The following is a 23,892-nucleotide window of genomic DNA, read 5'->3' as shown; positions in this document are numbered from 1 at the left end:
TCCGTGTGTTGTATCACAAATCTTATTGTATCATATTCCTTATCCTTGAATAATCCTGAGTCTATTCTTTCATCTTCAGTCTCTACTGATCATTTAACATGAATAATGTCAACCCTCCTGCTCTGTCCCTCTTTGCTTAAGGGGCATAAAAGAGGCTTGTTATCAATAATCTTTTTATCCAACCCCCAGACCATCTAAATATCGGTTCATTCATGAAATCACAGCTGATTTTGAGCCTTTACTCAGCCAAGGAAAGTGGCGCGAGCGTTTCCAAAATGGAAAAATAGTTTTTTGTCCTCTGTGTCCAAAGTGCTTTATTAACTTGACTCTAGACCATTTTCTGGTTGGCCATGCCGGTTTTCAAGGTCACCCTGATAGTTGTTGAGGGCATTTGTGTCACTGCACCGTTGCTTCAGAAGCCTGATCACTCCAGTATGACCGAGTATGAGAAACACAGAGGGGTGGGGTAAGAGGTGGAGGGTGCCATGCTGGTGGGCTGAAGGTTTAATTTCAAACTACCATGAGGTCCCGTTTTAAAGGGGCAGACTCGGACACAAAACTTTCACAACCTTCACACACAGACAAGACGACGGCCTCTGTTCCTCTCATGCATTTCCAGTGAAAACCCCATGTGACCTGACTGAACAGGCACCTTGTTTACGCCAACCCCCTATACTCTGGCTTCTTACCCTCCTCTCCCTCCCCCAGTCACACCCCTATGGTTGGGTGGGTGTTGTCAGGCCATAAGCCAATGACATGACAGTGCTCACCCTTTGAAATGCAACCATGATAAATCAGTGTCTGGCAGTGTGGGGAGGAAAACACAGAGAGGCGGCGACAGGGGGAATAACATCATTAAAGATAAACCAGAGTCACACAGGCAGGGAAACACTGGTGCATTGATGAAGGAGAGAGAGGGCACTAAATTAAATCAAATTAAGTGCTAAATTTTCATGTGTCTATTTAATTATTAATTAATTTTATTGCAGTCATTGTTTTATTGTGGCTAGAAAAAACAGAGCTGACTGAACCTGACCTTTGGTGCAGAGTTCACAGTTCAAAGTCCTTCAACTGATTCATATTGTACACGACATGTAAAAAAACAGGCTGGTGCACAAACACATGAATAAGATCCAGCTCAAGAACTTTACATAGGATTTTTTGCATGATTGTGGGCAATTAAAATAGCTTACCATAAGGCAAAAAATAATCAAGTATGAGTAACAACAAAAAAAATGTACAAATAAATATGAACTAAAGGAAATAAAGGTGCAGGAGAATAAGGGTGTTTTAAGGCTGGCTTGAAAGTAGGTAAAGTGGTTAATAAGACAAATCTCTCAAATCTTTGGACCACTTTCCAGTCATATCAATGCTCAATTATTGCAAAATTGTAAGATAAAAACCATCTGTGTGTATGAAAAACTCACCTTGAATGCTTTGTTTGTCTCTTTTTTGTCTTTTTTTAATCATTTATGATAATGAATCATATACAGCAGAGAACATTTTGACCTACAAGGTCATCGTCAGGAAAACATGCATGTGGGAAAAATCTCTCCTTTTGAAAAATGTGTATTGCAAAACTGTGTACCACATAAGTCCTGTACTGACTAGAGCCCTTTCTTTAGGACATGTTTTTTTATGTGCATAGTAAATTGTTTATGGATAATGGGTGTTATTTCATATCATGTGATTTCTTAATTGTAGATGCAGCTGCCATTTTCGGTCTGTATATATTTCCGTCTGATGAGGATCTTGTGGGTCAAAAGGTTTCCTTCAATATATTTTTGGCAAATTTCTGTTTTTGTCTTGCACCCTTACCTGACAGGGGTTGGGTGTGCACATCCACCTTCTTTATTTTGAAAGCATCTGGACGCATGAGTAATACAAAATTAATAGTTAATAAAGTACCTGATGAAATATACAAAAGGCTGTTGTGTGCAGGGTAAATTTCTGAGGTGTGACAGGGACCTGAGTTGGATATAGAGCTTCAGATTATCTTTAATGCTGTTTGCTTATTAGAACAAATAGGCATAACAATCTTCAGATGTTATATTCCTCCTCTCTTTCTGTCTGCTCTAAAATTCTTGCAGTTTCATCTCAGGCAGGATATCAGCTTTGAAAAGTCAATAAAGCTATATGGCCCTGTAGTTGACTGATGGAACAATAAGATGATAAGCTCTTCCATTATTGCATTAGTAATACTGAAACACTGCCTTGACTTTGTGCCAGTAGGGGTAAGATGGTTACCATTGATTATTTGACATCAGAGAGACGATACAGGACATTCAGAACATTTGCAATTGGACCATGCACACCTGCACCAAACCTGTGTGCACTTCAATATGTTTAACATACTGTGAGTGTAAAATCACACCTAACTAAGATCCATAAATCCATTTGCTTTTCATATTGTGCAATCATGTATTTGTACCACCGTTTAAGCATACAGTATGAATGTGTATTTGTACCTGTGCCCGGGGGGGAAGGATCTAATCTTATCTCCTGTGCAGAGTCCACAGGTGTAAGCCCAGGTCAGGGCCTCCATTCAGACCAGCTCAGCACTAAGACTCTATATCTCTGTGCAATGTACAGTGGTTGACAATGTTTGCATGTAGTGTATGTGTGAAATAATGTTAACATGCCATGAATGTAGTTTTACATAAGAGCCACTTCACGTAAAGCTACCATAGCTGCTGATGAGCGTATTGTACAGGCTCATTCCCATTAAAGTCATATTCAGATTTGTAAAATTGCTTTCACATGTAGACATCAGCATCATAGCAAAAATTTACAGCAGATTTTCAATGATACTACAGTCTCTGCTCATGTGGAAAACATCGCTCTGCACGCAGTGTGTGCAAAGTATAAAACAAAGCCCTGCTGATTGGCTGATCAGTAGGTTGTACCCATGATACCTTGCCCCTCTGATGAATCAAGAGGCCCTTTGATGAAAATTATCTTGAGCCACGCGGTAGTGCCGTCGCAGCTCAGTAGAAGACACCAACCCTCCCTCACCTCCCCTCTCCTCAACACACACACACACACACACACACACACAGAGACACATACACACACACATAGAAACCTGCCTGCAAACACACACAAACACACTGTGCCAATGAGATGTCTTGTTCCAGCTGTCTCTGAAATGCTTTCCAGCAAACCCCCATTCACACACACACACACACACACACACACACACACACACACACACACACACACACACACACACAAATATGACCTGCTACCCTAAATGATGCCTTCTCACTCGGACACATATAATTGTTCTCATACAGGAAGCTTATAAGCACACACATGGATGCACCACAGCACACACACATCTGCACAGAGCATCTATATAAGGCAGGCTGGTTTGTATTTTACAGAGAACCGAGAACGCTTCTCTACCAGGCCTTTTGCTATATGATTCAGCTCAACCAGTAATGTAAATAATCAGCTCCTCCAAGTTTCAAGCTGAATGCCAATGCTCATATTTTTCAACTGATATTTGTGTTTAGTTCTTATTAACAAATATTAGCATGCTAACATGCTAAAATAATGTGGTAAATGTGGAAAACATTACAACTGCTACACTTGAGCAACACAGGATTGTCACTGTGGCCAGGTTAGTAGCATGCTGATGTTAGCATTCAGCCACTAATGTGAATAGTTTTATTTTTCACTGGAACCTGTTGATAGTTATTTCTGCTGATACTCACACACAAGATCAATCATCACCAGATCAACTCACCCATTAATTGCGGCTGCCAAAAAGGTTGGTTAATAACTGATGCAAACACAGTGGACTGACTCCCTCTCTCTCCTCCCTCACAGCAGATCAGGGAACTGCTGATGACAGCAGGCCTGGCAGAGATCCTTTGGTCAAGCCATAAAGTACAAAACTGTAGCACTGTGGTTGCTGTCAACTTATTTGATGACTGTAATAATTATTTTACAAAACACTGTGTATAATATGCAATGCATTTTTGTGTTATATAACAATGACAACATATTGTATATCATTTTTGTTTCGCACATTGCCTATTTATATAGTAGTTGCAGGAAATATCAAAATAATTCACTGAAGTAAAAGTTGCAATACCACTCAAAAATTGAAAAAAAATTCTTCATTCAAAAGTTCTTCATTCAAAATTTTACCTTAGTAAAGTACAGAGGTATTAGCAACAAAATGTAGGCCTACCTAAAGTATCAGAGATAAACGTACTCATTATGCAGAATGATTCCTATTTATTTAACTGGATCATTATCAATGATTCTGAAAAGTAACAAGTAACTAAAGCTGCCTAATAAATTAAGTGGTTTAAAAAGCATAATATTTTGTAATATGTATTAAATACTACAATGTAGTGTAGAAGAGTAGAAAGGGGTATAAACTAGAAATACTCAAATCAAGAGGTAAGAGTTTATCAAAATAAAAGTTATAGAAATGTAAGCACATTGCATATTATACATGTTACATTTACACACGGTTTGACACAGTTTATTTTACTTATTTGTACACATAATACTTATATGTTTATGTCCACATATCTTTGTTTGGCTTTGTTAGGGTTAGGGTTTTAGCTGTTTCTCTATTTCTCTCTTCTTTGTCTTGGAGATGCATGTAAATGGACTGAGAGCAACTAAAAACCAAAGTCAAATTACTTCTATATATTCGCTCAGTTGTCACTTTATTACGAAAACCTGGATAAAACTAACGAGTCTAATGCAACAGTCAATCAACAAATCATCAACAAAAAGTTGTTGATTGAGCTATATGATCATTTTAGAGGCTGTAGTCTGCGGTCCTGTTGAACTGTATTGCATTGTATAAAGAGTTGTGTCAGTTGTTTAGCCTACACTCATTGATTTGAATGAAGTAAACAAAATAATAGGAATACCTGTAAACATAATGGCTACAATGCAGTTTAATTATAACCTTCGTGGACGTAAGATTAGTTGAGGGGCAGTTGTTATTAGGCTGCATTAGTCTTAGCTGGGTGTACCTAATAAACAGACAAATGGTGCAAACTTAAGAGCGCGCGCTGTCAGATGCCTTGCACGGGCACGCGCATCCTATGGTCCTCCTCTTCCGCGTGCGTCCCGAGGAGCCCCCGCTGCCTTTTAAAGCAAACGGACACAGCATGCCATTCCCCACTCGGCCAGAGGACGGGACACGGTGAGGAGTTGCTGTGCTGCTTATTCTACCCCTCTCTCCTGTCGTCACCCCCATGGTCCTTGTTGTTTAGTTGCCTTTTATTTGTTCGTTTACACAATTAGCTAATTCCAGTCATGTATCGTTATTTCGGGGAGCTGCTTAGCCGCTCTGCGGGTAGCGCCCTGGCCTCTGGGTGCGTGGATTCTGCTCTCCCGGTCTCCTCGTCCCTGATGCGGGTCCGTCACTATGCCGACGCAGCGGACAAGCCTGACGACCCCAACTTCTTCAGGATGGTCGAGGGCTTCTTCGACCGCGGCGCCACCATTGTGGAGGACAAGCTGGTGGAGGATCTGAGGACCAGGGAGAGCCCCGAGCAGAAAAGGAACCGTGTGCGGGGCATCCTGCGCATTATCAAGCCCTGTAACCACGTCCTGAGCGTGTCTTTCCCCATCAAGAGGGATAACGGAGAGTGGGAGGTTGTGGAGGGCTACCGCGCCCAGCACAGCCAGCACAGGACACCCTGCAAAGGGGGTAAGAATGTGGCAAGCCCACCCTGACTGGCCTCTCTGACAGCTAGCTGTAGCCAGCTACTTAGCATTAGCAGTACTGTTAGCTACTTAAAAGCACAAATTATAAGGCGGCTGCTGTCAACAGCTGCAACCGTAGCTTACCGTTACACGCCCTATACCGGTTTTATCCGGAGCTTACCAACGTTACACCCGTATTTTCAACAACTGCTTATTTGTTTACATGAGACTGTTTATATGAGACTTTTTGTTCAGTCTACAGTGACCTTCCTGCTCACCTGTGGCTGTGCTGAGAGCAAGCAGTGAGCTAGCCGTCAAACTACTATATGAATCTTTACTGTCATCTTTCATGAACAATACTTTTGCCAGAACTTTGCCAGAATCCATTGCTTTGATCTAGTTTAAAACTGGACGGATACGTCAGTTTACTTCTTGTCACTATCACCAATGGGGTCCTCTCTTATTCCAATTTATACAGATGTATGATGTGATGTAAAAGGCAGGCACATGGTTGACCATTGAAGAAGCATTGCTCATGCACTTTTCTGTCAGGTCATTCATGCTCACAGGCAAACCCAAGCACGGCAAATACACAGAATGTGGTCCTCACCCACTCTATAGACAAATACTGAAATCCACTGTATAAATGAGCTGCTTGTTCAGTGTTTTGGGCTTGGGCAGAATGTAATATAATATGACAGCATGATATATGCTCTTTGGTTCAGAGTTCAAGGTTCAAAGCAGAGGCATTATGGGCTACTGCTGCAGTGCACTCTGGGTAAATTGTGAGTAGAGGGATATGATGTATAGGAAGATGGGAGGTGAGAGACTTTGGGAGGGGGGTGGCTGTGTTTCCAGGCACTCCTATTTGTCAGCAGTGTGACAGGTGGGGGAGGGTGCTGTGGAGTGAAGGCATTCTCAGTAGAAAAATACATGCCATTCAGTCAGCCACTCAAAAGGCATGTTTGAATGGTGTGGAGCGGACATTGGCCTGGTATTAATGCTATGAAACCTTCGACTGCACCTGCTTGATGTAGTAAATGTAGGCCTATTCTTGGGAGGCATATTTCCGCTAAAGACATGCACTTGGTTTGTGGGCTATACACAAGAATTGGTTTAGTGATTTAAAAAAAAAAAAAAAAAAATAGAAACCTGCCTGAGAAGCTGAATCAGAGTGGTAATAAAGATAAAATATCCATTACAATTTTTCTCCATCAAACCACATTACAGTAATGGATCAGTGCACCTATTTATGAATTTGCAGTACCACACACTATCTAACCAGTTATCAGTGAGAGGTAACTCAGAGAGGCAATAGAGGTAAAAATCAATACCAGTGAAAGAGCGTCATTGCCTCTATCCTCCTCATAAAAGCCTGAGGAGAGCTAAGCATCACCTCGATCCAAAGCTGTATCAAATTCAGCTTGCCATTAGCTTGCCTCTATAGCTGTTGTCTTACTAAAAAGCTTCCTCTCATGTCATGATCATTGTGATAGTTAACCAATTGTTAAAAATGGTAGGCTACACAGATCACAGCATGTGTTAACTTTTGAAGCATTTAGATTTAGATGCATAAAACCAACAAACATATGATAAAACTAGTTGTTTTGATTTATTGCTCAGTCTGCCAATTGCAGTTAAAATATCTTGTACATAATAAAAAATCATGTAGGAATCACTGTGAAATCACAGCAACTACTAGAACTGATCCTACACTTTACTTCGGAGTCATTTGTCTCAGATCTTTATTTGGCCTGCACATGAAAAAACATGGTGTTTACACAATTTTCATTTAACTGACAGTTTATTGATTCTAGTGGCTCAATAAACAAGTCTGTGAAGTCACTCATGCTGAATTCCAGGATAATAGGGGTGGAATAGGAGTAAAAGTAGATATTTTGCTAGTGGGTTTAATTATTGATAGTAGTACATAGACCCTTGGCTGTGTTCAAATCAAACTACAAAGTGCAAAGGCTGTTTTGTGTGTGCGTGTGGTGCTCATGCTCCAGCTTTGGGAGCCACACAGAGCAACAGCTGCTGGGCTGAGAGCTGCACTGCTCGCTACTGACTACTGAATGATCGTTAACTCAAGAACAATGCATGGTTTGGTGTAGATGCATGGGTGTTTGCAAACTTCTTGAAGAGAGTTTGTGTTAAAAAGTACAAGCCACTCAAGTTTTGTTTAGTCTGCTAAATAGTCTACATCCTTCTCCTTTCTGTGCAGAAGTGGAATAAATCTGTGGGATGTCACTAGTGTCACGTGGGAAACAATGAGTGCAGCATTTTGTGAAAGTTGCATAGATATGTCATAAAATCCATTCAGTATAAATGTTTTTTAAATGGATATTTAATGCAACATGGTGTAAATAGATGCAGTGTCAGAGTCCTGGCCACTTAATCAAAATCCCTTTGGATCTTTGTGGATCATTGCATCCAAACAATTTTAACTTTTTTCACTTTATTTTTTTCAAAAATAAAAACTGCCACTAGTATTAGTACGGCATTTAAAACCATGGATAATTATTAACATAAATAACCACACACAGACTTAAAACAATTATGTGTGCACTGAAGAAAATTAATAAGAAGAAACAGTTGATAGTGAAAGGAAAAATACTAAATGAAGCAACGCAAATGCATTGAATAACTGAAACAATTATTTAAACAATAATGATTTTAAACCATTTAAACCAAACACACAATTATTCAAGCAAAAGCCTCAAAATGTGTTTTAATAGGAGTCTAGATATGCGGCTCCATTACCTCAGGCCTTGTGAAGAAATTCAGCTGCTCTGACGGCTGCACAAACTCTGAATTTCAACGTTGGCTCAGTTTATTTCCAAAAATCTGCCCTCCATTTCAGAGGAATGTGTTTACAGATATGTTTTGATTCTCGTTGCTGTGGTGGTTCTGTTGGTTGGGTGGATAAATGAATGGCTGGATGGGGGATGGGTGGGCAGCCAAGCTTTTTTTTTTTTTTTTCTCCCTACTTAATTTGATCACTGAGCTCAAGATTGTCCTCTGACGGCCCGAGGTCCTCAGCTGATCTGTGGATGAAAGGAAATGAAGATAGAGGGAGATCCACAGCAGCGCTCTGAAAGGTGGAGCTTTGTTTTCAGGATATTTTGATCTTTTCCTTGTGTACTACTATTATCATGCAATTACACAGATGGAAGTAGTTGGGCATAAAATGATGTCATTAAGTGGCACTATAAGATTTTATGGTAAGATTGTATCATAGTAGGAGGGATTTTACTTGAGCTTCCTATGCTGTGCTTGCAGTTGAACACACAAATAGACACACTCTGCAGTGTCTTTGTGCTGTTTGCCCTTGGGTTTCTCTGTGTAAGCTAACACTGGATATGCTATATTTGGTTTTGCCGGCCAATCTCACACACACACACACACACACACACAAACACACACAAACACACTGTGCCAATGAGATGGAGTAGAGTGACTTGGGCAGTCTGGCTGGTCCAGCGGCTGGCTATATGATCTCATTTAACGTTGCACACGGGTTGGCCCACACATGTTACCTTGGCAACGGTAGTAAACTCTAGACAACAGGAAGAAATGACTGCAACTCGAGGGCTGGGGTCAGAATGGATGGCTGGGATTGGCTCATTTGGTCTCCACCCGCCCGTCGCTTTTACTGGCTGACAGACTCAACTGGTGAACTCTGACCTCTGCATGTGGTCTGGCATGATTATGGAGAACATACTGTGTGCGATTATTGGTCCAGTGCAGCTTTGACAGTGGTCTATCACTGCTGTTCATGACCTTATTCTGTTGTTGAGCTACACTTACAGTGGTGATTTCCCCCATGTTGCAGTCTGAATGTTTTATAAAAAATATCTAAATATCAATTAGTAAAAACAGAAACGTGTGTTTTATCATACAAAACATCATAACAAAACTTCTAGACCTTTTGCACATGTTTTAACGAGTTTATTTGTTTGTTATAAACGTCCCCCTGTGCTTGTGTGTGTTTCCTCAGGTATCCGTTACAGTACAGATGTGTCTGTGGATGAGGTGAAAGCCCTGGCTTCTCTGATGACCTACAAGTGTGCTGTCGTCGGTGAGTATTAAAGTCTAAGCTTTCCACAAAGCCTCTTGGTGGTTATTGTCTGATCTCCACATACATATTAAACATGCACTTCTTACCAACCTCTTGTCATTTATCCACCTCATGTTTAATGTTTAAATGCTCTGGACACTGCTCTTGACTTAATTTTCCAGGACGTTAGGTTATTGGTCATGCAACAGAATTAGAGAATAGTTATCAGTGTTTTGTTTAGCCTCTTCCTCTTCTGCATGTGTATCTTAATGTCTTGTGTGTTAGTACAATCATATGTATGTCCCTATGGTTTTTAAGCTGTATTATTTTCCACCAGATGTGCCATTTGGGGGAGCCAAAGCTGGAGTCAAGATCAACCCCAGGAATTACTCTGTAAGCCTTCTAACAATCTCCTCCGCAACACTTGCACACATGAACATGTAGAGACACATTTAACTGTGCGCTATAATGCTTACAGTAAAGCAACAAAGCTTAAAATGAGCACTTAACATTTACAAGGCTGACATTGTGTATGTGAGGGATATCAGTTTTTCCTATGCCTCTTTCCAGTGGATGATTCAATCACACAAGAATGCACAAGGCAGGGCTGCAGAGTCTCATCCTTTCATGTTGTATTGGTTCGTCCACACAGCGAGGGGAAATTAAGTTAGAAGAGAGAATAATTAAAGAGAGAGACAGAGAGATCAAGATGTGAAAGAGATGTTTGTTTACATTCAGCAGTCGAAGCAGATAATCAAATGGGCCTCCGTATCTTCCTCTAGATTGAATTTTGATTTAAAGGCTAGAGGAGCTGCAGAGCCAGTAAATGACCAGATATATAAAATATGAGCATTTAGTGGTTTAAGTCAAATGTACTTAATTCTTTAAATGATGACAGCTCTGTCTTTAACTGGATTGTAGATAGGGCTGTTAATGTGTCTATTGGTGGATACTGAGAGATAAACAGATTTAAAGGTCGTTGGCTGTTGCCTCTGAGCTCACAGTTGACTGGAAGGAAAGCCTAAACAAAAACAGTTCAGTCTTATCAAAATGCCTGAAGCATCGCTCTAAATGATTGAAACTTTTGCTTTATATGGAGGACACACTGTTTTGTTTCAGAGGAAGTAATGTAACCAAGGTGACGACATGTTTGTTTTCCTAAACTCTACACTTTCTGTCTACTTCAGGACAATGAGCTGGAGAAGATTACTAGGAGATTCACTATTGAGCTGGCCAAGAAGGGTTTCATTGGTGAGTTTTTGTGTGTGAATTTAAAGTTAAAAACATTTTATAATTTCTGTGAGTAGGTATTTGTTGCCCTGCTTTGTATTTGGTTCATTCAGCCGTGCAAAATTGATGTCCAGTGTCCTTACCGCTATTTGACTCAGTAAAAACACTGTAGCTGCAGTGATGCATATATTTCCACCCAGAGAAGTAAACATTTCCTGTCATGTAGAGCTGTTTATTCAGGTTGGGGTAGCTCAGGGTGTGCCTGTGTCAACTGAAGAGCAGAAATGATTAATACTAGTGAAAAAGACTGGGATAATGTTTATCTTGAATCATCAGAATCATTCATTTAAAGAGGTGCTAGCTTTTTGACTGTAAACCTAACATTATTACACAAATAGAAATGGTCATTTCACTTAATTTCTGCTGGAAGTTGTAAGATTAGTGTTAACCATTTTGATCAAGGTCACAGATAAACATATACACTGGTTCAGCAGGTTAACGGCCCCTATACAGGCACTTTCTCCACCCCTGCCTGGATGCATGTTAATGTTTATAATGTGTCCAGTTCAAACACAGCAAAGATATGACACCGTCTCTTATGTGCATTTTAATATTTTCATATGCTTGTAGACAGAAATAGTTGACTCATTTGATGAGGTTTTATGCAGCAGCCTTCACTAGTGAATTTTTATACACCCTGGGGGTAGCAGCACCCACTGCACACATCACTGCCCTGTTGTGTGAGTGTAACATGTCAAACTGCACCATTTGAGAGATCCAGTCATCCTTTGCTCCCTCAGTAGTCCCCTCCCCCGTCTCTCTGCATGCCTGCTTCTGTTTTTGGACCTCATTCCAAGATCCAAGACTCTTGAGTGCACATGTATACATGACACAAGGGCACAAAGCCTGCTGCTCACATTTCCCCTGACATCCAGATCCGTGTTGTAAATGACATAAAGTTCATTCAAATTTTTAGGATCGGCAGAGGTACACAGTGACTAGCATGCTTTACAGAACTATCCCACTTTTCCCTCCCTTATTCTCTGACATGTCTTTGTTCACCAGGGCCTGGCATCGATGTCCCAGCCCCAGACATGAGCACAGGAGAGAGGGAAATGTCCTGGATTGCCGACACATACGCCAACACCATTGCACACACTGTGAGTTCTCCGACATACAGAACCGATCTGCGTGACATGACTGGGTTTTGGTACGAATTTATAAAAAAAAAAAGAAAAAAAAAAGGCCAAATTAAAAACAAGGAGTGACTCACATGTAAACCATGAACAGTGGTTTCCTGCCTCTCCCTTCCCAGCCCACCACAGAAACATTCCTGCTCCATTAAAGGCAGCTTTAAGGACAGAGGCCTGTGTGTGTGTTTGTGTGTGTGTGTGTGTGTGTGTGTGTGTTTGTATGTGTGCGTGTGTGTGTGTTTATGTTATCACTTAATCATTCTCCTATCAAAACCTGTCAAACAGGGCTTATTTGACTAAATATGGAAAATATTTGCCCTTGTATGTTCATGTGTACAAGTTAGATCCAAATTCTCGAAATGATAATGGTCAAAAACTCTCACTTGACCATGATTTTAACTGCCTTGAAGTCAGGGAAAAGTACAAAGATGAATTCAGAAGCAGTTAGGAAAAGCCAGCTGCAGTTTTAAGAGAACTCAAATGTCTCTACTGTGAACATAAGATTGGTGATTGTTACATCTGAAATGACCAGCCGATGGACAAAATTACCACCCGGGGAACACTCCTTGGTTCCAACTCTTACATTGTGAGGATTTCTTGCTCTTCATAAATTGAAAGTCTTTTTGTTTTGGTATGTTGGTCAGACATAATGAGCAACTTGAGACATCGCATTGGGCTCTGGGAAATTGAGACTTGGAATTAATAATTGATAGATTATATAGATATAGATAATCGAAAATGAAAATGATGTTACGTGCAGCACTAGCGGTTATATAATTTATGGCTGCAATTTATGATTACTTCATTATACATCAATCTGTTATCTGTATGTATTTAATTGTTTATGCTATGAAATGTCAAAAAATAGTGAAATTTCCCAGAACACGAAGTGACCTTTTCATTGAGTTTTGTTCAACCCAAAGTTTGAAACCCAAAGATGTTCAAAAATAGTCTCATTTGAAAACCTGGAACCAGAGAACATTTTGTGTTTGATTATCAAGTTTAAATTTGAAACTGTGTGAGGTCTCAACTGAGGTCTCAAATGTCCCTTCTTAACATCTATAAAACTTGACCAGCTCTTTTTATGGCTTATGCCCTTAGATGTTATCATTTGTGGGACAAATGCATGTTTTTATGTAACTGTAATCATTTTCTGTGATATATTTTTTTCATAGACAATCAGATATGTTATCAACACAATCCAAAAAAAGCAGATGTTTCCTGTGCTCATTTATTTTTTGCCATGAGGTTACATTTCATCTAAGATTTGGTTTGTTAACCATTCAGTTAACCAAGAAAGGATTTCAGTCGACTAGTGTAGCGTGAGAGTCAGGGTATCTGTTTTAAACAGGTTCCTCAATAGCGCAATAGAGTGTTTTTGCTATAGTTTTATAAGCTTACAAACGGAAAGGGGTTATTGTGATATATGTCAAATTAATATAAACAAAGCACTCTATATATCTCTCATTAAATTGTTAATGCCTACAAACATTGTAATCCACATAAGTCATCATTTATTTACTTTAAACAAATTCAACCTACATTTGGAACAATCTTTTTCTTGTTCCCATGACACTCGTTTTCCCTTTCCACTCTCCTTCTCTAACCTCCTCTCACTTTATCCAGTCATGTGTCCTCTGTTCCAGATACCCCTGGCAGGACTTGGGTGACACATTCCTGCTCTGGGTATCTGAGGGGCAGAGGGTTGTGGGTAGTGTGTACTGACGTTCGGTCAGCTGTTGCCTGGTTCTGTGGCTGTGGCACTGCACAACCTTTTACTGTGTGCATGTCAAGCATTTAACACCATGGTCAACAACTAAAGCTGGGGCAGAAAGGGCCGTAAGATGCAGTACCAGCGACGACCACTAGATGCAAGTTTCCAAAAGTCTTGGGCTGCATTGCATTTCCTTTTTTAAAAAAAAAAAAAAAAATAGTAGATTTTCTATTGGAATATAACGTTTCCAGCAAAAAGTGTTGGTCTCAGTGCTGACTTCAGTTTCAAGACTTCCTATGGATATTGGATATTCTGAGAATGATTGGAGGCTTTAAGAGTTGCTTTGCCTGACTGAGGCTTCAAAAACAGGGCAATGATACCTGTGTTCATAGTGTTCAAAGGTTTATGTGCTCTAATATTCTTTGTATATGTGTGTGTGTATGTGCAGGATATCAACGCCCATGCATGCGTGACAGGAAAACCCATCAGCCAGGGAGGAATCCATGGACGTATCTCAGCCACTGGTCGTGGTGTTTTCCACGGCATTGAGAACTTCATTAACGAGGCGTCCTACATGAGCATGCTGGGCTTCACCCCTGGCTTCCAGGACAAGACCTTTGTTGTCCAGGTACACATGCATGCTTGGTTTGATCATAGTAGAGGCATTTTGCTCAAGAGGAAAGAGATCCTAAATGTACTGCAGATATCTGCCCACAGATACTAACACAGGATTTAAGTTTTCATTTGAAATCGTGATGAGGGGTTTTAGAGCTGTGCTTCAATCACAGCCACGCCATCTGTTTTAGCCTGGATCTGATTTCCTCTTACCAAGCAGACGGCAGTGAACTGAAGGAGTTTCCCTTCTTTGTTCAACGGAAATAAGTCACTTAGAAAAACTGGGACCAATTAACAGTTTTGGGAGACCAACAATTAATTCCTGCATGTTGAGCTTTGTGAGTTTAAAAAAAAAATCAATTATGTTATTGAGCTCAAAGTTTGTTCAATCATTGAAATCATGGAAAGGTCTTTCTGTTTTAAGTGTACTACTGATTTAAACTGTAAATCTGTTAGAAGAGGTGTGTGTGTGTGTGTGTGTGTGTGTGTGTGTGTGTGTGTGTGTGTGTGTGTGTGTGTGTGTGTGTGTGTGTGTGTGTGTGAGTGTGAGAGAGTGAGAGAAGCAGTTTCACTTCCACTTGTCACATGGCAGCTCCTCACGTGTCAACACACACACCACACACACACACACACACACACACACACACACACACACACACACACACACACACACAGAAAGGAACCCCTAAGCACTGGCCTTCCTGGAATTCTTTCTATAATTACCACTTTTTCATGACAACAATATTATCTGGTATTCATGATTAACAACACATAAAGGAGGTTAGTTGCTTGTTGTTTCCTCACAGGATGCATATTGCCCCTGCAAATATTCTGTACTTGTTTCATAGAGATTTTCAAACAGGAATATTTTCTCTGCAATAATAAAGGAGCTATTGGAGATGTCGAAAGGAGAGGAAGTTTGTGGAGGGGGGTGTTTGAGTGATGATGGGGGTAAGGGTGTCACTGAGGAGTTGAAGAAGTGGTGACAACAGCTGAATCATGATGTGGATGTTCAAAAAGCTAATCCCTCTCTCTGTGTGTGTGCGTGTGTGTGTTTGAGGATTACAATGTGCCGAGATTAGATTTTCTTAGAGATTTATCGTTGAGGGAGGAGATAGCAGATCTTTAGTATGGTATCAGGATCAGAGCATTTTACTCCCTTATCACACTTCTTTTTTTTTAAGTCGGCTGTGGAGTCGGCTTTTCGTATCCCTGTTATCCTGCAGTTCAGTTAGAGTTGAGCCAGGGGTGTGTGACACTGTACATACCGTTAGATGATTAAATCGGAGCTCAACCTTGCTGTAGAAAATTGTTTTACCATATAATTCATACAGAGGTTCAAATCATTTAATATCTGGTTGTATGAGATTATGGTGGGAAATATTCCAAATCTAATTATTTACAGCAGTATTTTTTACAGGAGCTTGGAATCAGTGGAATGAAGTATCTTGATTTCTTGTATGATCTAGAATATGCATGGAATTAGATATATATCATTATAGCAACATCATGTTACTGTATCTCGTGATATATGATTATCCATATCACCTACCCTTTACTGGCCACATGGTGGCACCAGAGTGTACTGTATCATTACATGCAGCTGAATTATACTGTATCAGTTGATTTAAAATGGGTATAACAAGAAAGAAATGTTTACTAAAAGTGATTTAAAAGTGATCATCGTAGTGATGTTGGACTGTGGTGATGATAACCTTGCTGTGACCTTTCACAGGGCTTTGGTAATGTGGGTCTCCACTCCATGAGGTACCTGCACAGGTTCGGGGCCAAGTGTGTGGGCGTTGGTGAGATTGATGGAGCCATCTACAACCCAGAGGGCATCGACCCCAAACAGCTGGAGGACTACAAACTGGTACGAGCACAATTGGCTTCCCCTCACTTTCACCTTTCTAATATCTGTATATTTAATCTAATATCTTTAACTCAGAGTTGTTCTCTTTTCTCTTTGTTGATTCGCTTTTCATGCGTAAAATACATCACTCCTCCTTTTTTATATTTTGCTCATTTATTCTCACCTACCAATGTAACCATCTTTTCTGCTTTTGGAGGTACTGATTTTCTAACCTTCTAATATTTGTGTGTGTGTGTGTGTGTGTGTGTGTGTGTGTGTGTGTGTGTGTGTGTGTGTGTGTGTGTGTGTGTGTGGGTGCTTTCTGCAGCAACACGGCACCATCGTGGGCTTCCCGGGAGCCAAACCCTACGAAGGGAACATTTTGGAAGCCAACTGCCACATCCTGATCCCTGCTGCAGGAGAAAAGCAGCTCACACGCCTTAATGCCCCCAGGATCAAGGCTAAGGTAAACACTCGATTTGATTCACCCAAGTCCTGGGCTTTAAGTCGTCGTTTGGATTGATATGAGTGAGGACTGAGAACTTGGTCGCAGTCATGTGAAGTGTGTGTTTGTGTTTTTGTTTGTACTAGATCATTGCTGAGGGTGCCAATGGTCCCACCACCCCAGATGCTGACAAGGTCTTCCTGGAGAACAACGTCATGGTTATTCCTGTAAGCGGACGGACGGACGGACGGACGGACAGACAGACAGACACACACAGACAGACAGTTTCTCTTGTCCTCTGAGCTCTTCTCACTCATTTGAAGGGGGCAGAGCTCAGTTGGAAACACAGAATGTCACATACCTCTGACCACTAATCAGGATTTAGCAACAGTTGAGTCGAAATCTACCAACAGTTTGTGGGGTTTTTCTCATGTTTACAACACTGTCAATAAAATGTGACCAAAGCACACCCACACAGTCCTGAAGACACTAACCGAAGTGTGTGGAGTATTAAACTCTTAATAAATAACACCGAAGAATATCTAACTTTAATTGAAACTTTACACACAAATATGTGAATATAATATCTAACCCTGAACAATGAGCAGAATGAATTATTCTTAAAACAAGAAACGTGACTAGACATGTAAATAATAATTCAGCCTTTATTGTTCAAGCAACAAACTCTTATTCCAAGCTTTTACTTGCTCTCACATGTGAATTTTCAGTTTCACTTGCACCTGTTTTGATGCAGCCTTGTCAAATTAATGAGCGCACAAAAGCTTTGACAGTTTATTCTTTATTTGTCAGAAAAATCATGTCCTTCCTTAATCAAACCATAAAAACATTTTGCACTACAGAAGAAATTTGATAAAAACACAGAGCAGTGAAGATAGTCTGAGTTATGTGATGTTTCATACTGCAGGACATGTACCTGAATGCTGGTGGTGTGACAGTGTCTTATTTCGAGTGGCTGAAGAATCTCAACCATGTCAGCTACGGGAGACTGACCTTCAAATATGAGAGGGACTCAAACTACCACCTGCTCAGTGAGTACAAGACTGCTGTGTAATTCCTCTGTAACTTGCAGACAGACTATAGTGAGCCAGTGTTGTAAGACACAGTCAGAAGATACATCATCATTATAATTCCTTTACATTTGATATTTCATTTTTATATCCTGACACCATTTAAAAACAATATGTAAACCCAAGAACCAGAAATTACATTACCAGAAAGTACATAACATGCAAAATAAAAATATGTAATTGATTTTACAACCCAGTCACCTATTCATGACATAGACTGGTCAGAGAAGTTTTAATTGGAAGTTATTTATTGTCTAATGATCCATATTTTTCTTTTTTTCCAGTCTGTTTGAACTTAATAAACAGACAACCCAGACTTTGTTATTCCTCCCTTTTTCTATTTTTTTTGCATTTTAGTTTGGGAGAGGACCTTTTGGTCAATCCCAGCCTCACCAGGATCGCCTTCTGTTTCAGGATCAGAATCAGACTCATGATCAAGGGCCATTTGTTCTGCTTGTCTCTGCAAGGTTATCATTTCCTTCTCGTTGGTCAGGTTCTCAAAGTTTGCTTCAAATGCTGCAAGGCCTTCGTCTGTACCTTGTATCACAAACTTTCCACTAGGGTATACACATATAGTGCCACTTTTGTCTGGGAGTACAAGTTTAATTTTATCAATCAATTGTTTTTCCTCCATCCCAGGATATTCAGACTTTATTGCAGCTTTCCAGTCCTCTTTAGAATTAGTAAGGAAAATAAGGTTGCATCTTGAACCGTCTCTTCTAGTGTCCTCATAGAGAACATCTGGAGTTGATCTCAGAATCCCTTCTTTGTGGGTTCTTTTGCCTTCTTTTTTCAGGTTTTTAGGGTATCTAATTCTTCGAGCAGACATCTATATTAAAACAAAAAACATAATTTATTGTAAATGAACATACTACTGATGAGTATTAAAACACATTCAGTTCTTAGGCTTGCTGTGGTGTTATACCTTGTATTTCTCTTCTTGTTGTGATGCTCTGTCTGTATGTTTTCTCACTGGGATGGTTGATAGTCTATAGCTGCTGAAAAACCACAGGTCAGGACTTGTGTTAGATGTGGACAGTATGAACAGTAACCCATAATATTTGAAGTCTACCTCCCCAGGACAGAAAAATAGAAGAATTCTTACCAAATCTATGGAACTTCAGGCAGCGTGGTGATGTTGTGTAAATTCGGTGTCAGCTGGTGTGAATGTCTGTCCAAGGCAAAGGACTGCTCTGGAAAACCTTTTTCCCTTTGTATTTATACTTTCTCTCTTGCTCACATACAGCCAATCATACAATGGCAGGAGTCATTTTTCACCATGTATGGTAATAAATATAAAACAATTGAAGTATGGTCTTAAAAACTAGATTAACTGGATGAACCCTCAGGGTGTGTCATTGCTGGCATTTCTGTTATTGATGCAGAAACAAAGAGGCATCTTCTTTAATTTCTCCCTTTCCTCTGCTGTCTCTTGCAGTGTCTGTGCAGGAGAGCTTAGAGAGGAAGTTCGGCAAACAGGGGGGACCCATTCCCGTTGTCCCGACTGCTGACTTCCAGGCCCGAGTTGCTGTGAGTAACATCTGCTGACACACACATATGCAAGCAGAGACCGGTGGTGATCAGGAATGTACTGACACTTTTGTGAGTTTGATACGTATCAGGTCTGAACTGGTACGTACCCCCTCCAAAATCCGACACTGTGGAAAGGTTTCTCTGTCTCCCACCTGTTCTGTTTTTATATGTTACCAAACTAACTGTCAGCCATATCAATTAAAGCGTTACAACCTGAAAACGGTTATAAACTCTGGCGCCCGTTTGCCAAAGAATACAGAAGAGGCCACTTGGGGGTTTTGGGGCTCATCAGATTTGTACTGCATTCAGAATTTCAATCAGTGCTTATTAGCCTGTGTTAGCCTGAAGCTATTCCTGCAGAGACTCTAAGTCGTAGTTTGGCTGATAGTCTGACAACTTTTGGTGCCTGTTAGTAAGAGAAATAAAAAATGATCTGTTGACGATAATGTATTCAAATTGAAATGAAAAACTATGATTAATACTGTCATGATAAAATATAGATATGATTTACTGAGTATAATGAGTTAAAAATGATGAACATATAGCACCAACACAGTAACAAGTAAAATGAAACACTTCTTGAATTTATGAGTTATCAACTTCATGTAGCCTACAGTCTGAGCTACAGATTATGAGAGGATGATTGTTTATCGTGATACCCGCACATTATTTTAGGGTGCCCTGCACTGTGTTGACCCGAAACTCAATGCTGCAAAACTCCTAATACTAGAAATACTTCATACATTTAGAATCAGGAATATCATGATAACATAACATGCGAACGTTCCCAGTTCTAACTGACACTTGATCGTCTTTGTTCTAGAGGACATTCTGACATTTTGTCACACAAAGACAGTAGGAGTGTCCCCAACTTTGTCAAATCAATGAACAGCATTTGAGGCGTTTTAATCCCCTTGATTGACACTTTATTAACAGAGTCTGTCATCATATGGAATAACAAAGACTAATTCTAAGTGACATGTAACAAAGGCCTCCAAAAGTCTTAAAGGTCACAAAAGGCTAACAAAAGACAAACATCCATCACAAGTAACTACAGCCAAGTTGTCTTATGAAGTGAAAGTGAAAGCATTTGATTTACATTCATATGAAAAAGCAAGCAACCAAGCTAATGTTTGTTGTTGCTGTTAATTCCCTGAAGTATTCATTGCTTCAGGATTACTGTCCATACATGCTGTATCAAAAGTGTCCTTCAGACCCACTGTGTGTTTAACATTCATCTTTCTGTGCAGGGTGCCTCTGAGAAGGATATTGTTCACTCTGGGTTGGCCTACACCATGGAGCGATCTGCCCGGGTAAGCCATCGTGCGAGACATCACACAGTCCAACCTGTTGTAGAGAACAGGCTTCATATGTTGTAGAGTAAATTGAGATGAAACATATGACTTGCGCTTCAGAAACCTGGAAATGTCAGTGTAGTACAGTGGTTCTCAAAACCATGTCTGTCATAATCCTCATCCTGCTGTAAACCAGGAAAGTTTTTGCGAGGGGAAATTCCTGCTCTGAGTTTAAAGGGATGTTTGAGATGTTCAAATGTATGAAGAATAAGAGAAAGTCATTACCATGTAAGGCCAGGTCATCGTGACATTTTGACTGAAAGCGTGTACATCCTGTGTTGTTGGCTGTTGGCATTGCTGTCAGCCAACATGTGAAACATTTTCTACTCTGCCTTTTTTAGCAAATCATGCGCACAGCGAGCAAGTACAACCTGGGTCTGGACCTGAGGACGGCCGCCTACGTCAACGCCATCGAGAAGGTCTTCAAAGTCTACAACGAGGCGGGGCTGACCTTCACATAAACGGCCAATCACGACCCACACTTACTCCCCCCCACCCCCCCACCTCCCACCCTCCTGCTATTGATCACCCTCTCCTGCCTTCTTCCACCTATTAAACAGCCTTCAGAACATATCACTGTTTACCGCTGCTCTTTCACACTTTCTCACACACACACACACACACACACACACACACAACCACACACACACACACACACATTTAGAGCGACACATTGGCTAGCCTGGTATTTATCCTGTGATCTTTGTGCTGCCATTATACTGAATCTGCATCTCCTTTTTGAATATTGTTCTTGTTTCCGTTTTTGAGGTTATGTTGAGGAAAAAGCAGAAAAAGAGCTACATCCTGGGAGAGAAAGAAACACCCTGTCCCTCCCTCAGCCCTCGTATAAATGTTCATGATATTGTTGTACGGCAGCCATGTTCAAAGCGCCCCTTTTTGTGATCGCTGAATGCATGTGTGACCCTCCTGCTGTGGTTGTTTCAGTTGTCAGCACTACAGATGCCTTATTTCAGAAAGAGGTCTGTTCTATTAGGGAGCAGTTTAACTTTAATCAAAAGGGATTTAGATTTAACTTTATGTGAATAAGAGAATAGTAATTTTATTTCTCTTGAATTTGTCCTCTCACTCTTTAAGATGTAAAGGTTAGTAGTGAAGTTGCCAAGGTTTAAGATTCCCAACAAGGATTATTATTATTTTTAATAGGTAGTTTTTACCTTTCAAGTTTCGATAGAAGCTCTCCCACTCCTTGTTCCTGGCTTTTTTCCCCTCCTTTCCCGTTGCTGTCTCTCATCTTAAAAGCAGCTTCTCCCCGATTCCTCCGCTGGCCAAGAAAGGGGAGCAGGGAGGGGGCGAGGTGTCACTGTGACCGCCCGTTCCCTGGTCGAATGTTCCTCAGTTTTAACCGTCCAGTTCCTCAAATCGTTTTGGAGGAAATGACTTTTTATTTTTATTTTATGCATTTTGTGGAAACCAATAAAATGTTCAGAAAACGATACAACAGTGTGTCAAATGAGTAACAGGACAGACTGTAAGTGTGTGTGTGTGTGTGTGCGTGCGTGCGTGCGTGCGTGCGATAGCTCATGCAACGTCTCTGTTAACCAAATATTAAACTTAAAAAAACAACCAAAATATTTCTTGGCTGGCATTTAAAATATATTATACAATTAATTAATATGTTCTGGGAGTTGCCTGCTGCACCCTTGTTTTCATTGACAGGGGTGCAGCTCTTTCTCTTTTAGTACACATGTTCTCAGGCATTACAAACAGTAGAAAGACTCTAAGGGATCCCGATGCCCATAGACATCTTTTTGTGTGTCGAGTAATCGCCAGTTTGATTAGTAAAGTAGAATATTATCTAAAATCATAATTGCCTGAAGCTGCCTCCTGTGTCTTTATTTGTCCTGAAGCCTGGTCCCGTTGAAGGGCCTTGTGTTAAAATCTAGTTTTAATAGCTTAATATGTTGATATTGCTGTAACTGACGCACAGTAGATGCCTTGTTGAGAGTTACATGAGAGGACCGATAGCTGCCTCATGCCTGTGCGTTATTGATCTTGAACTGGCAGGTCATTACAATATGACACAATATGCTAATGAGTGATCTTTAGAGAATCTCATAGGTGTATTTTTGGCTAGTTTTCCTCTGTTTCCAGTCTTTATGCTAAGCTAAGTTAGCCACCTCCAAGCACAGACAAAATGTCTAACCCTTGGTAAAAAAAAAAAAAAAAAAAAGCAAACAAGCAAATCCAGCTGACAGTCATTTTTTTGTCCTGAGGTCCCTTAGTGAGTTAATCTGGCGCTGACTGTGATAATAATGTGCTGGGTTAGCAAACCTTGTATTTTCAATCAGACAGTGTTCACTCAACAACCAACGTTTCACCTCTTCAAATAAATTCTTGACACTGAAGCTGGATTTCAACAAAACCTTTTTAATTTCACTGGTACTGTTTATAAAATCAGCGAGTCTGCTTTGATGCCAACTTAAACATGGTGTGTGTGATCTGTGTTTGCGTATTTGCGGTGGGGTGTGCGATTGTGTGTTGTTTTGAGTGTGCGGTGTGCGTGTGTGTTCGAGTGTGTGTTAGTACAAGTGTGATGTATTGTATTGTCTCTGTGTGTGTGAATGTCAGATTGCTTGATAAGGCAACATGCAGTCATCAGTTTCCATTGGCCTCAAAGTAAAAACACACAAACCTGCTCCAGACACAAACACACACACACACACTTTGCTGGCTGAACCCTATGTTAACACACACACATATGAGATACACACACACATACAGTGCATACAGACACACACACTGACGCCGGGCAGACGAGCAGTGAAAGGTGGCATGACATTGAGTGACAGGAGGAGGGAATCGTCTGATTGGTTGAGACAGTTGATGAGCGGGAGCTTCAGAGCAGCCGGGGTTCAGACTAAGTTGGTGTGAAATGAACTCTATCCTATAAACAACTACATATCCCAGAATTCAAGCTGTACACAGAACTACACATAAAGCTGATCTATGATAAAACCCAAGCCTTCATTTTCTCTTAGTGGACTGATTCTCTCACCGAATGATTGTTTCTCATCACAGGAATCTGCACACCTGACTCATGTCGGGTTTTTTTCTTGTTTGTTTTTGGGTTGTACATTGAGGTTAGAGGTCAAACATCAAGG

General features: G+C 40.5%; 1 protein-coding gene and 1 long non-coding RNA gene across 2 annotated transcripts; one reads left to right on the top strand and one right to left on the bottom strand.

The window, feature by feature from the left end:
* The first annotated feature begins 5,141 nt into the window (after window positions 1-5,141).
* Window positions 5,142-22,961, top strand: LOC111220389 (glutamate dehydrogenase, mitochondrial). The gene is made up of 13 exons (XM_022743460.1): window positions 5,142-5,689; window positions 9,686-9,766; window positions 10,083-10,138; window positions 10,933-10,996; window positions 12,041-12,135; window positions 14,331-14,510; window positions 16,233-16,370; window positions 16,678-16,815; window positions 16,941-17,021; window positions 17,720-17,843; window positions 19,321-19,412; window positions 20,666-20,728; window positions 21,112-22,961. The coding sequence occupies exons 1-13, from the start codon at window positions 5,293-5,295 to the stop codon at window positions 21,229-21,231; spliced, it is 1,629 nt and encodes a 542-aa protein (XP_022599181.1). The 5' UTR covers window positions 5,142-5,292; the 3' UTR covers window positions 21,232-22,961.
* LOC111220390 lies at window positions 17,851-19,133 on the bottom strand. Its single transcript, XR_002665057.1, has 3 exons — window positions 18,988-19,133; window positions 18,808-18,880; window positions 17,851-18,711 (listed from the first exon to the last, which is right to left on the bottom strand). It is a non-coding gene; the product is annotated as an uncharacterized LOC111220390 (long non-coding RNA).
* Window positions 22,962-23,892: the final 931 nt, after the last annotated feature.

Source organism: Seriola dumerili, unplaced genomic scaffold (genome assembly GCF_002260705.1).
Source record: "Seriola dumerili isolate Sdu_G_001 unplaced genomic scaffold, Sdu_1.0 BDQW01000068.1, whole genome shotgun sequence".
NCBI lineage: Eukaryota > Metazoa > Chordata > Actinopteri > Carangiformes > Carangidae > Seriola > Seriola dumerili.
The sequence above is the reverse complement of the archived record's forward strand: the minus strand, read 5'-3'. Positions and strand labels throughout refer to the sequence as shown.

Coding starts and splice junctions, on each gene's coding strand:
- LOC111220389 (XM_022743460.1), top strand. CDS start 5,293: ATGTATCGTTATTTCGGGGAGCTGCTTAGCCGCTCTGCGGGTAGCGCC. Junction 16,371..16,677: donor AGCTGGAGGACTACAAACTG/GTACGAGCACAA, acceptor TGCTTTCTGCAG/CAACACGGCACCATCGTGGG. Junction 20,729..21,111: donor CCATGGAGCGATCTGCCCGG/GTAAGCCATCGT, acceptor TGCCTTTTTTAG/CAAATCATGCGCACAGCGAG.